The sequence below is a fragment of the Lolium rigidum genome, chromosome 5 (assembly GCF_022539505.1).
Source record: "Lolium rigidum isolate FL_2022 chromosome 5, APGP_CSIRO_Lrig_0.1, whole genome shotgun sequence".
NCBI classification, from domain to species: Eukaryota; Viridiplantae; Streptophyta; class Magnoliopsida; order Poales; family Poaceae; genus Lolium; species Lolium rigidum.
Window position 1 is genome coordinate 215,227,270 of NC_061512.1, and position 12,703 is coordinate 215,239,972.

At 43.9% G+C, this 12,703-nt stretch overlaps 1 protein-coding gene across 1 annotated transcript; it reads right to left on the minus strand.

Moving 5' to 3' along the window:
* Window positions 1–1,947: 1,947 nt before the first annotated feature.
* LOC124657065 lies at window positions 1,948–12,685 on the minus strand. The gene is made up of 9 exons (XM_047195685.1): window positions 11,986–12,685; window positions 9,874–10,202; window positions 8,437–8,645; window positions 8,064–8,200; window positions 6,329–6,679; window positions 6,142–6,224; window positions 2,551–2,607; window positions 2,340–2,429; window positions 1,948–2,100 (listed from the first exon to the last, which is right to left on the minus strand). The coding sequence occupies exons 5-9, from the start codon at window positions 6,393–6,395 to the stop codon at window positions 1,948–1,950; spliced, it is 450 nt and encodes a 149-aa protein (XP_047051641.1). The 5' UTR covers window positions 6,396–6,679; window positions 8,064–8,200; window positions 8,437–8,645; window positions 9,874–10,202; window positions 11,986–12,685.
* Window positions 12,686–12,703: the final 18 nt, after the last annotated feature.

The following is a 12,703-nucleotide window of genomic DNA, read 5'->3' on the forward strand; positions in this document are numbered from 1 at the left end:
GTCTGCGACCTGCAATCACATATAGCAGACTCTAAGAGCATCTCCAGCCGTTTGGGCTCTCCACGCCCAAATCCGGCGATATTGTCGTTCGGATTGGAGGAAAATTTGGTCTGGGGAGGCTCATTTTCCCATCCGCGAGCCCAGGATGGATGTAACGGACTTCGGCGAATTCGCCAAAATTGGCGAGTTCGTTCAAACATAAGCGAATTATAATGATATTTAACATATAGAGGCGAGTTCGTACATAAATAGGCCGAATTCGTACATATATTTGAATTCGGCGATTGGCAAACTAAACTTAAACTAAATAGCGGCCTACTACATGCCGAAATGGCGGTAGAAGGACGTGTAGTCGCCGCCGTCGTCGTCGTCGCTCGAGCCGGCGTTGTCTTGGGGCGGCGGAGCCTCGTACCAGCGGCTCGTGCCCTGGCCAGTGTCGCCGGCGCGTGGCGGCGACGGACGGTAGATGTCGTCGTCGCTGCTCTCCTCGAGCTTCACCACCTCCCTGGGCGCGGCGGATGGTCTGGCGGCGCGGGCGGCGAGTTGACGCGCGGCGGCCAGATCCATCAGCCGCCGCTGCTGCTCTGCCTCCTCGCGCTCCCAGTCGCGCCTGGACCACTCCAGTGCGGCGTCGATGGGTAGGCTGTTGTCGGTGGGCACCAGGTCGTTCAGCGACCTAGCGATCGCCTCCGCCATCGCGGCGTCCTCCGCGCGCTTCGCCTCCTCCTCGACGAGCTGGTTTGCGGTGGCCTCTTTATTCGACGACTTCCTCTTCCGCCCGCTCTGCGGAGAGGAAGGCTGGTCGCGGATGACGAGGGCGCCGCTGCTGCGCCCTCTGGTCGGCGGTGGCGACGCCGGTTCCTTCTTGACGGTCGAAGGAGACGCCCACTCCTGCTTGACGGTGGCCGGTGTCGAGCCGCCGGACCTGGACGCCGACCGCGAGCCAGACGAGGACGAGGATGGCGCCATCCTCCTCGGCATCCAGGAACTACCGTGTCGGCGCGACACGGTAGCCGCCACCGGCGGCGGCATCCCCAGGACGGGGGAGTTCCCGTCCTCGATGTGCGCGAGCACATTTTCGAGGGTGCGGTTAGGCGCGCTCCACCATCGGCGGCGGCCGGCGGCGTTATTCCTTGCCGGAGGAGGAGGAGGGCCGTCGTACGCCCGGATTTCGCGTTCATACCTGCGTCGGAAGAACGCGATCCACGATTCGTGGTTGTCGGGGAAGAAACGCGGATCCGTGCGATGCTCGTCACTGAGAGTGGCGAGCACCTCGTTGATCGCCGTTTCGAGTGAGGTCCCCCCCCCGTTGGCGGCGGCGGGATCGGCACGCCGCCTGCGCTCGGCCTCCACCCCCGGTGCGCGGAAGTCCGGCGGCGCCGGGTAGCCCGCCGCGTGGAGGAGCCGTCCCTCCCATTGGTGGAGAGAGCGGCGGCCAAAGCCGTTGTTGGCCGCACCGTCGTTCGCCATTGCTACCTCTTCGAGTTCGGGGAAGATTTGGTGCAATGCGAGAGAGAGAGAGAGAGGAGAGGTGAATGCGGGGCAGACGCGGTAGTTCAACGATAAATAGAGGTAGGCGCGCGTGATACCGAGGCGACGGCATTAACTCGTCGCGTGGAAGCTACGCGGCCGGCGAATACTAACCGGCGACAAGCTTTTACAGCGCGCGGAAGACGATGCGATGAGGACGACGATCGTGATCTCTCACCGACAAGTTGGGGCCACCAGACGCGCGGGAAGTTTCCTCGACGTTTCGCGCGCTTTCGTTTCGTCCGGAGTCCCCGACCGCTCCCGGGGGGGGCCGGGGATGGCGTGGGATCGCCGGATGAATTTAGGCCCAAATCCGGATGAAAACGAGGAACCGGGGGCGCGACTGGGCCGAATTACGCCGTCCGGATTGAAAAAACATCGCTCGGGGGCCTAGTCGGGGAGACGAGTGGAGATGCTCTAACCAGGAGTGACCCAAATCGAAGCATCTAACTGGAAATTATTCCTTGAACACCTTATTTTGTTTACAGATTTAATCATTTCCTTGCTCTTGTCAATACTGGTAGCTACTTGAGCCTTCATCTCCATCTCCTCATCTCTTAATTTCCCAGCCTGTTAAGAAACAACAACATTAAGATAACATGGAAGAAACAACAACAGTTATTTCTTGTTACAATACAATAGAAAAAGGAAGAAAAGGCTGGCTTCTACTAGATTGCAAGGTATCATACAATACAATGTACAAACAGCCAAATCAACTCATACGTTGCATGTAAAACAATCTTACTAAAGCAGACCATTTAGGAACCTTCATATAAAACTCAGAGCATATCTACAAAATAATTGTATACCTTCTCAAAATCTTGGCCACGCAAAGCCTCATTCTTGTCCTTTGTTATCTGGCAAAGTTTTTTGTCCAGCTCCTTGGCTTCATCAGGGAGCTGTAACATAAAGGGGTCAATGGTTAGACAGAAGCAATGCCGTGAAGTGGCTCGCCGCGATCAGGAGCTTAGAGCTCTTGAAAGATTTTTGTTAGTTTGTAATAAGGTTTGCTTTGGGCACCTCTGTCCATTTGCCTGAATCAACTTCATCATTTTCACATATCTTCTTTCCCTTGTTCTTTTTCAAAACAACAGTTGCCTTTAGTATCACAGCCATGATCTTTACATTTGAAGGAAACTTTTCTATGCATGCAACATACATTCAGTTACCATCAGATTTTTGAAGTGCAAAGCACTTCTGAACGTATTCAATTGACATTGCATGGCAGAGCAGAGTATAGACTATATAGAGGTTGGGGAGATTAACAACATTTTCCTGACACATGGTCGTGTTATCAAAGCTCTAGTTGATTACTCTGAACATGTCCTATAAAGCTAACTCTAAGGGCATTCTCCTGGGTGCAGTTATTCTAGCAAATACTTGGCAGAAAGAGCTTAATGTTACCCTATCTATTCGTTTCAGAGATAGCAACCGACAAGATCAATGCGAGATTCATTGGAAAGGGAAAACCAAGATTTGCATTATTGCTAAATATAGGCTTCTGTATATTTCTTGGAAGAAATATTAGCATATCAGGAAGCCTTACATAACATTAATAACACAGTTTCCAAGTCAACCTAACAATAATGGTCATAAGCTTGTTTTCCATCGGCCAGAAGAGTTAACGCAATACAAACTGGAGAAAATTGCAGTGACATGGGCACACACGATTATGCACCTTTAGCCCTTGACATATGAACAACAAAACATGTCCTTAACGGGACTGATTCCAAGGCATCTAGTACTAAAAAATGTGTTAACCGGACTCCGGAAACTTCCAGGAAAAAACTTCTCGATGAAAATCGACGAAAAATCATTCCAAGCGAGAAAATGGCTAAGGGTTTTAAATAGCCGGCTATAGACTATAGCAGCAGCCTGCGAAAACAGCTAGACCCGCTATAGCCACCTTTTAGCGAGCCAATGCACTTAGCCACACATTTCTGAGGGGCTATAGCTGGCTATTTAAAAATTCATGCAAAAAATATGGGGAAGACATCTTTATTTTCTCTTTGAATAATCCGTTCATATTTCAGATAGTGAAACTTGACAGGGTGTTTTTATAGCCTAACTTGCTCTTCTTACTGTCGAATCCAGGTGAACCAAAGGATGATGAGAACTCCATTCATCAAAGAATTGTACTTCTAGATTTATAGCCATAAACAAGGTTCGTCTGCGTGCAATTTTGGTATATTGAAATGCTAAAGGTTATGCATCCTATACTCACCCAGTCTCCTATGTCTTTAGAAGTGCTAGCAGCAAGTCAGAAAAAATGATATATACATTCCAATAGAACGCTACCTCCAAGAGGAAGCTAAGATAATGGTACATCTAAATTTTGCAATTAAACTCATATTATATTTGTTCATATGAACTGAACAAGATTTATTTGTTATCTCTTGTTTCAAAGCTAACTTTTTTCACTCAGGTCTTGATATAAGAATTTGAAAAGCCCAGGAGCTGACCTGGAGGATAGGGATAAGGTTAGCTTGTCTATAAACACTAGTTGATACCCCGCGCGTTGCTACGGGCATTAGGGATGATTTTTTTCAGCATGAACAATTGTGGAAAAAGTTCTCTTATGCATATTGCTATATACTTAGATATGGTTGCTTTGTTCATTCAACTCTTGATTGTCAACCGGCTAACTCGTTTTGTACACACATTGAAGAGAATCTTGCAAAGTACATTGGATTCACTTTTGATGTGAAGATCTTGTGTGGCCTCAACCTATGGAGTACCATCCAATATTCATGTCGTGATTGTTGGCGGTTACTTTCACTGTTGGAGAACAGTAATTATAAATTAAAGTAATTCAGTTATTGATTGGTGCTACTAAGTCTCGCAAGAACATCCACATCGAACTTTGCGTCTTGGTAAAGCGTTCGACATGGAGAACACATAAGAGCTCATCATAATCGTTACATAATAATGATGTTGAGGGTTTTGTCCTCTAGGGCTGAAGCACCGCGCATTGCCGTGACATAGTAGGAAAATTTCAGATATAAAATCTACATGGACAATCGAGCAAGAAGAAATATCATATATTGAAGTTAAAATACCAACACAATGTTGAATACACACAATCAAAACTACTTATTAAATCTGGTTGGATCTTATAAAGAAGAAACGTTTCAAGGAGATATCATGCATTTACATGTTTATAAAAAAAAATCATGCATTGATAACATGGAGTGAGTTGACTCTTCCAATTTAAATGAATCAAGAAGAGATCATCATATATGTAGTCACTTGATTGTCAGTTAATGGTATAGGAAATTCTCTGTCAACCTCGGCACATATACTGGAAGATCATGGTAGGGAATGATTTAGTACTGCTTGAGAATCATAGTAGAACCTAAAGTCTAAGGAAGATCTGGTATAAAAAATGGAAAGGTTCTTCTGTATTGCACAGTAATGTGGCTTGCTCTCCTTTCGGGTTTTATCTCTTTTTTGCCATAATAAGGGCGTGTTCGGTAATCCTCCCGCTTCGCAAAACTCCTCCGATCCGGCTTCACATAGCGACTCCAGCGTCCCGAATGGAGCACGAAACGTTCGGCGCGCTCCTCCGTTCGGCTGGGCCGGGAAGCCCGTTTCTTCTTGGCCGGCCTGCTTCTAGACACGTTCAGAAGGATGCAATTGAGCCCAGCAAGCTATATTCACTGGTCGTCTTCTTCAAGCACCTGGTCGTCTTCACCAAGCCCCCAGCCGGTATTCTCCGGACCCCAAATCCCCCTGCCCCGTTTACTCGACTGCCCTCACCGGGGTTCGAGCGAGGCGGCCAGAGCTGGTCGGGGGCGATCTCGGCGTTGCGCCTGCTGGAGGAGGCGAGCGCGGGGCATGCGCAGCGATCTCGGCGTTGCGCCTGCTGGAGGAGCGCGGCGTGTCGAAGAGGCCGCGGGACCTCCGTTCTGGGTAGCGCGAGGGAGTGCGCAGCTCCGCCGTGTCTTTCCGCCGTAGAGCAGACGGCTGTGGTTTCCTTGAGCCTGACCGCGTCAACGCTAGAGAGAAGGGAGAGGGATTGGGGAAAGTGGATGTGGTTCGGTCGAGGAGGAAGAAAGGAACGAATCGTTTTCTCACTTGGCGGTGACACATTCTTGTAATTTTGGACTGCTCCGTGTTTTGCTGATCCGCGAATTCGCACAAGTGGTGCTCCGTGTTTTGTATAGCAAATGGGGCTAGCTTCTCGAATCTAGCTTCGTGGATCTGGAGTGTTCGGCACTGCTCCGCCCTGGAATTTTGGGAAGTTGAGAGCTGGAGGATTGCCGAACACGGCCTAAACCAATGTATTTGCTGGAATCCCAAACCAATGTATTTGCTGGAATCCCAAACATACCGTGCCATACATGAAAGAAAGAGTTGGGCTTTGCTCATGCTTGTCTGGGAGCTTTAATTTATTTCCTAATGATATGATGCTGGAATGCCCAAACCGCCTGTGAGGCTCAAGATGAAGCCACACCTATTTATAGTAATCCATTAACTATGTGCAGATGAGTTCACGTGAAGATTTGGCAAGTGAAAGAGGCAGCACACCCGGCACTTAACCGAAATCTTATTTTCTCAATCACACACATTATGATGATGTCATTAGTTGGACGAACATCACAAATATACCTGAGGCCATGGACACTGCAGCACTATTTCCAACAAATCTTGGTTTGGCTGCCCGTCCTCTACTCTAGCCACACCGAGCAATGCTGCAAATCAAATCTTGGTAACAATTAAAAATATTTAGAGTGCACTATTGAAAGGAGAGCAAACTCGTATGGAGAGTGAGTGGGAATTTAATTTTGGGAGTTACCGTGCGATACTGCCGCCGTATTAACAGACTCGCCGTGCCACCAGAGGATGAGATGAAGGAGCAGCATCGACTTGCCTCTGGCCCCTCACTGGTCACCTTCATCGTGGTCGATGTCACACTGACGTAGCGATCGCTAGCTCCGCACCCAGCCATTCTCCCAATTCCCAAAAGACCAGAGCCGATTAGAGCAGCAAAACGGTGCAGACAGAAAGCCCCAGCGGGCATGCGGCAGTGATTGCTACTCGGTTGACACCTGAGCTAGGAGATGGTCCGACACCTAAGCTTGGTCGACTTTGAGTGCCTGGTGCTCCAACCATCGGTGAAGGTCCTTGACTGGGAATGATTTATACACTACTCCATGTAGAGATGAAATGATAGCTAGAGGATTAATACACAATGGGGAGGTGAAGGGCAACCGATTTGATTGCTGCAGTAACATTGGAACCCGAAGCTCATGCGTTTTCTCGTCTCTATACTTTGAACCCACTATGTATGAGTAAGGATGGCTAATTAAATGTATGGCGGGGAACGACAGTGGGATTGGGAAGCATGCAGCTTGTGGAAACTAATTGAATTTTCTGAGCGGGGGAGGCGCATCAGTTTTTTTCTCGAGAGATGGGACTCTTGAACCATAGATTGACAGACAATTAGAGACCATCTATCTGAAATCTGACGGATATAAATAATTGGGGTGATGTGGCTACACCAGATTTCAGCTTGCAAACAATAAATGCATTTTAGTGGGGATGAACTTTATAGATATTATAGATTTCAATGCAAGTTATTTATCAAATTGATAATTTGGAAAATCAAGGGGAAGGAACTGGTCAAACTAAAAAACCTTTATGATGCTAATTTCTTTTAGTGCATAGTTGGGTGAAAACTCGAAAATACCCGGGTACCTTGAAAGTCTCCACCTCAGTCTTTTGCAGTCTTTCGGCAATACATTACATAATTGTCATCCCATCTGCCTATAAGGGTACTAAGTACTAACACCACCCAAACAGCTACAACTTCGTTCCCAGACACTAACAGTAGTTTACAGGGGACCATATCAGCAGGACATTTCAAATACTAACACCTCACATAACATATAACGCTACTGCTGCTAGCACCGCAGCTTCACATATGAAAACATATGCAGACACAAAACAATCGCCATGAAACTTCACAATTCTTAACAGAGTTATGCAGACATGAAATGAAAAGATGGGTTCCCTAGAACAATGAACTAACCGGAATCATCAAAAAACAGTCACATGGGACCAACTAATCAATGTCCATGGCAAGTCGAAGATTAAATATCTAGCAACTACACAAGTTACAGTAGCTTCATTAACAAGTAAAGAAGAAGTCAGCTACCTATTCTGTTTGGCCGTTAGGGTAGCGAAGGGTGCAGGTTCTGAAGTCATGAATAGCCTATAGAAAACTTACACCTAACAATCTATAGAGAGAAAAGGGAAGTTAATTTCCTAAGTTCTAACTGTAGACACTACCATGAACTATAAACCGATAACAAGGATTCTGTAGGGGAAAAAAATAGTGAGAAAGACATAACCTTGTTCTGTAATAAGCAACCTCAATACACAACTAAAGTACATGTGCAGAAGATCCAGTCTCTCTTAATATTTCTAATACGTATGCAGTTTAAACTTTTAATGTTTCATGTCTATAGGTAAGAACTGACACATGGATAAAGTACTAGCAGCTTGCAAGGTTGGAAATTTGTACTTACATCGAAGGTACAAATTGATTGCATGATTCGGAGATCCACTTTCAAGAAATCCATTCAATAGTGAAGTAATAGGTACAAAAGACATTGAGATAACATCAGGTTCTGCTTGAACACTATTCAGCCACTCGCCCTTGTATCTGACAGATGGACATATTGGTCACAATCACGCTTGTATATCAGACAGACAGACATATTAATAGTCACATCAGACAAGTTCCAACTGATCAAAAACTCATAACTACGTAAATGCTATTCGTAAGTATATAGAAACACAACCTAAATTTCCATGTATTACGCTGTTGTAGCTTAAATATATAAAAAATAGATGGAGGAATACACATAATCAATTGAACAATAAAAGATAGAAGCTCACCTGTAACCTGAAGGTGCACGTGCAAGAAAAATGCGTGATTTGTTCTCAACTAGTACTGTTAAGTCCCACGGTGCAGCTTCAAGATGCATGTAATCACGAAATTGATAGTTCTAGAGGGCCCACGGTGCAGCTTCAAGATGCATGTAATCACGAAACTGATAGTCCAACGGCAGGATGCTCCTCATGTTCTTTCAATTCCGGCGGTTCAACTGCACGGTGCCTAATCTTAATAACTTAATAACTGTAAGTCAAAGGAAAATCTCTGCACATGTTAACTTACCTAAACCACAGCAGCCAGATTCCCCTTGTTGAATCACTTTGCTCGAATCAGAAGTCCCAGCAGTAGCATTATGACCCCCCCTCTTTCAGACGATCCCCTTGCTACTCGGGATTTTTCGAAGCTCAACTCAAGTTCAATAGGAACTTGCACACCAACTTTCATTTCAGGGTCAGAATATCCTTCTACTAGCCCGTGAACAATGACAACTATTATTTGCTACATTGGCCACGACGATGTGACAAATGATAGAAGTGAAACGAAACGTGTGGCAAATCCTAAAATGCACTTTTCAGTTTTAACATTTGGCTGGTTCACCAACATGCCATGGGCAAGTCGGAGCTCATCGAATAAAGGGGTTATCAAAGCACTCTCATGACGGACCACATGATCCAAGGTGAGCTCAACAAATACTTGGTCCGCCATGAGAGTGTTGTGATGACCCCTTTATTCGATGAGCTCCGACTTGCCCATGGCATGTCGGTGAACAAGCCAAATGTTGAAACTGAAAAGGGCATTTTAGGATTTGCCATACTTTTCGTTTCACTTCTATCAATTGTGACACCGTGGTGGCCAATGTGGCAAATAATAGCTGTCATTGTTCACGGGCTAGTAGAAGGACATTCTGACCTCCAAATGAAAGTTGGTGTGGAAGTTCCTTTTGAACTTGAGTAGAGCTTGGAAGAATCCCGAGTAGCAAGGGGATCGTCTGAAAGAGGGGATCATAATGCTACTGCTGGGACTTCTGATTCGAGCAAAGTGATTCAACAAGGGGAATCTGGCTGTTAAAGACATCATTCATCTTCCTGTTAAAGACAAGGCTTCATTGATGCTATAACTAATGATTGAGATGCCAGCAATCTAGAAGACTTCCATGGACAAAGCGTCTTGCTTGAGCATAGCAATCTATAGCAGTTCAAGAGTCAACACCACAACAGCTGATATATATGTGCATGAATGCCCCAAAAAGTTTCCCCTACCAGGTTCTGTGAAATAAAAAATGCTCACTATGCTAATCATGTGACTTAAGGCATTAAGTACATTTACAACATTCACATGAATCATCCAAAAATATAATTCAGTGCTAAAAGTGAGTCATGACATAACCTGGTAGTGGGGTTTTGGTCTCAATTTGAATAAGAAATTAAACCGGTAAATACCTGCCCTTCTGGATCTCCCTGGGCACAGTCGTTGTCGGCCTTGACCGACTCGAACTGCGTACGCCCTAGCTGCTCGCAGAGGATAAATGATCCGCTCCCCAAAGTGTAGCTCCAACGGTCATGCTCATCAGGACTGATTTGGATGTTTTGAAGGGTATTTCTGAAGATGATCCTCACCTAGAAGTGTAGCTTCGCGCATAGATATAGATCGCACAACTTACATACTTTGCTACAAGGCAGGGTGGGGTCGGCAGCAATGTCCTCTGTTATCTCATCTGTGACACTGATGCACCATGTGTATGGTACATGCAGTAGTTTTCAGCTACCTCCTGCATTTTTGGCACATTTAAGGTCAGAACAGACAATTGTATTTACACTAAGCAATATAGAGATGTACCAGTTTCGCTGGATTAAAGAAAACAAAAGAAAATAAATTGGATGTAGAGTTAGGTATTTTGACACTTGGTCATCTAAGCTTTTAGTTTCAGTTTTACTGCCAATCATTCTTCAGACATTGTGGCCTTTACACTCTAAATTGTAATCTTGAGTTGAAAACTGAATCAAGATAAAGTTAATAACAGAATAAGAATTTTTTCTTAAAAGATAATGTACCTTTTTCAAAACAAAAAAAAAAAGCATATCTAGAGTGCAATCTAACTATGTGTTTTTTATTTGAGAAACAAACTAACTGGGTATACTGAGCCAAAGAATAAAACCATTTAAATCAGTATTATCTTCTCACTATCAGAGGGAATCAAACAGAAACTTTTCCCTGCCAAACTGTAAGCCAAAACGGAACAGCGACCAGATGAGAATATCATTCACATGGAAGATAGTCTTTGTTGTTTGTTCAACAGGAAAAGATGGAAACCCTTTGTTCTGCAAGATGCACTGTAAAAGTAAAACACTCAGTTCATTTATCACAATATCCCCATGTACAATAATGCAGTAGGTGTATATGCTACTGATACATACACACAATTATGAATAAGCCTCGCTGAGGCGAACCTTCCATTGAGGTCAATTTTGTTCTGCAGACCATCTGAATTTAGGTATCACGACTTTTCCTTTTTCACTACATGGTGCATATGACGTGACATGAAACAAATTAGCACTAACTAATGCTGAATCAACCTCATGAGAACGTTACCATTGTAACTGAAAACTAGATGACCCGGTGCGCCCCGGCGCACAGGCAAAAGCAGGACATTATGTAACCATAATGTTTAAGAACAAATGGCAAAAGCAATACAATACTCAAGTTGTGTGTAATACAATATACTATATTCTATTTTGGCTGTAGACAATAACTGGTCTTAAACATTGTAAACTGGTTGGGGGTACTTCATCTACATGGAAGGTAGATGCCTTTCTTTAGTATTATTCTACATTTTTTTGACGTGGAATGGAGATACTATTCAATTCATTTGTTGTAATAATACCGATAAAGACCTTAATTTTGACGATTTTAATCATGCATGTATTGTAAAAGTAAGGATATAGAACTGTGACATATATTCTCCCTGACTTCTCCCTAACTCTGAGTAAACCAAAGCATCCCTCGCTTGCCGGTGAGCTAAAGTAACCGGTATGAATCATACATGCTGTTGAAAAACCAAAAAAAATAAAAATAGTCTTGGGTAGCTAATAGTGTACATAGGTCAACTGCGATAGCATGTATTTCCACATAGGAAACCAAGAGTAGTCCGTTGCACAATATTACATAACATGGGTGACAGGGAACCATAGTGTCATCCGCAGCAAAAGCAACCTGATCTTGTTACCAAGGAAGTAGACATGATGCATCTTATTCCGATGAAGAGCAAAAGAAGGTAGGCAACCTTAATACCCTCTGTTATTTTGGCTAAGTTTCTTTAGGGCATACTTATTTCAAGTAAAATCAGCTATTGCCTGCACTTTCCTATAAGAAAATACTAATGATATAAAAGGAAAAACTACACACAGAGTTGGCTATGCTAATTTAAAGGTGCTCTATTTGAAGAGCAGATTCTTTTTGAAAATCAATAGCTGAAGGTAAGCAAAATCACAAAGAAAAATTATGGTCCGAGTAGTGAAAATTAATAGAGGGAAGTTTCAGGAGGGTTCAATTACCTTAGAACATAATTGCCCAGGAACAGGAATGGTGAACACTGACATCATATTTCTACATCACCACCATTGGCATTTCATCAATCAAATCAAGTTCATGTCGAACAAACTTTTATTGAAACGAAATCTAAGAGTAACATTGTCAAGCATACAAAAATAACTTAAATTGCAGCGAAACCTAAGAGTCACATTATCAAGAAAGCATACTTCAGAGTACATTTTTCAGTGAAGGGGAACTTTAGTACACCATCTGTCAATGATAATAAGTTTGAAGGATGCCATTAAAATGGTTTATTTTTAAAATACCAATATCCCTTGTACGGAGAAAACATACTCAATGTGCAAGAATAGTATTAAGATAACAGTGCATCTTGACTCATAGAATCTTCGCGATGAAAAGTACATTAATAATTTATATCTGGAATATCCAATGTGAGCAAAGGGAACATTCATAAAAGAACCTTGTAGTAACCGGAAAACAATGTGCAAGTAACCGCTGTTGCACACAATATGTGTGACCTGACATATTTTCACTCTCAAACTTTCTAAATTCACTCCTTCGTTATTCAAATCCTCTACGGAAAGCAAGGTATTAACATTTAGGCATACTACTGGACACCATAAAATAGAAAATAAATTGATTGTACATGCAGTAGGCTGTAGGCATGAAGATCCATCACAAGAAATGATAAAGAAATAGAACAATAGAGCACACTCATTA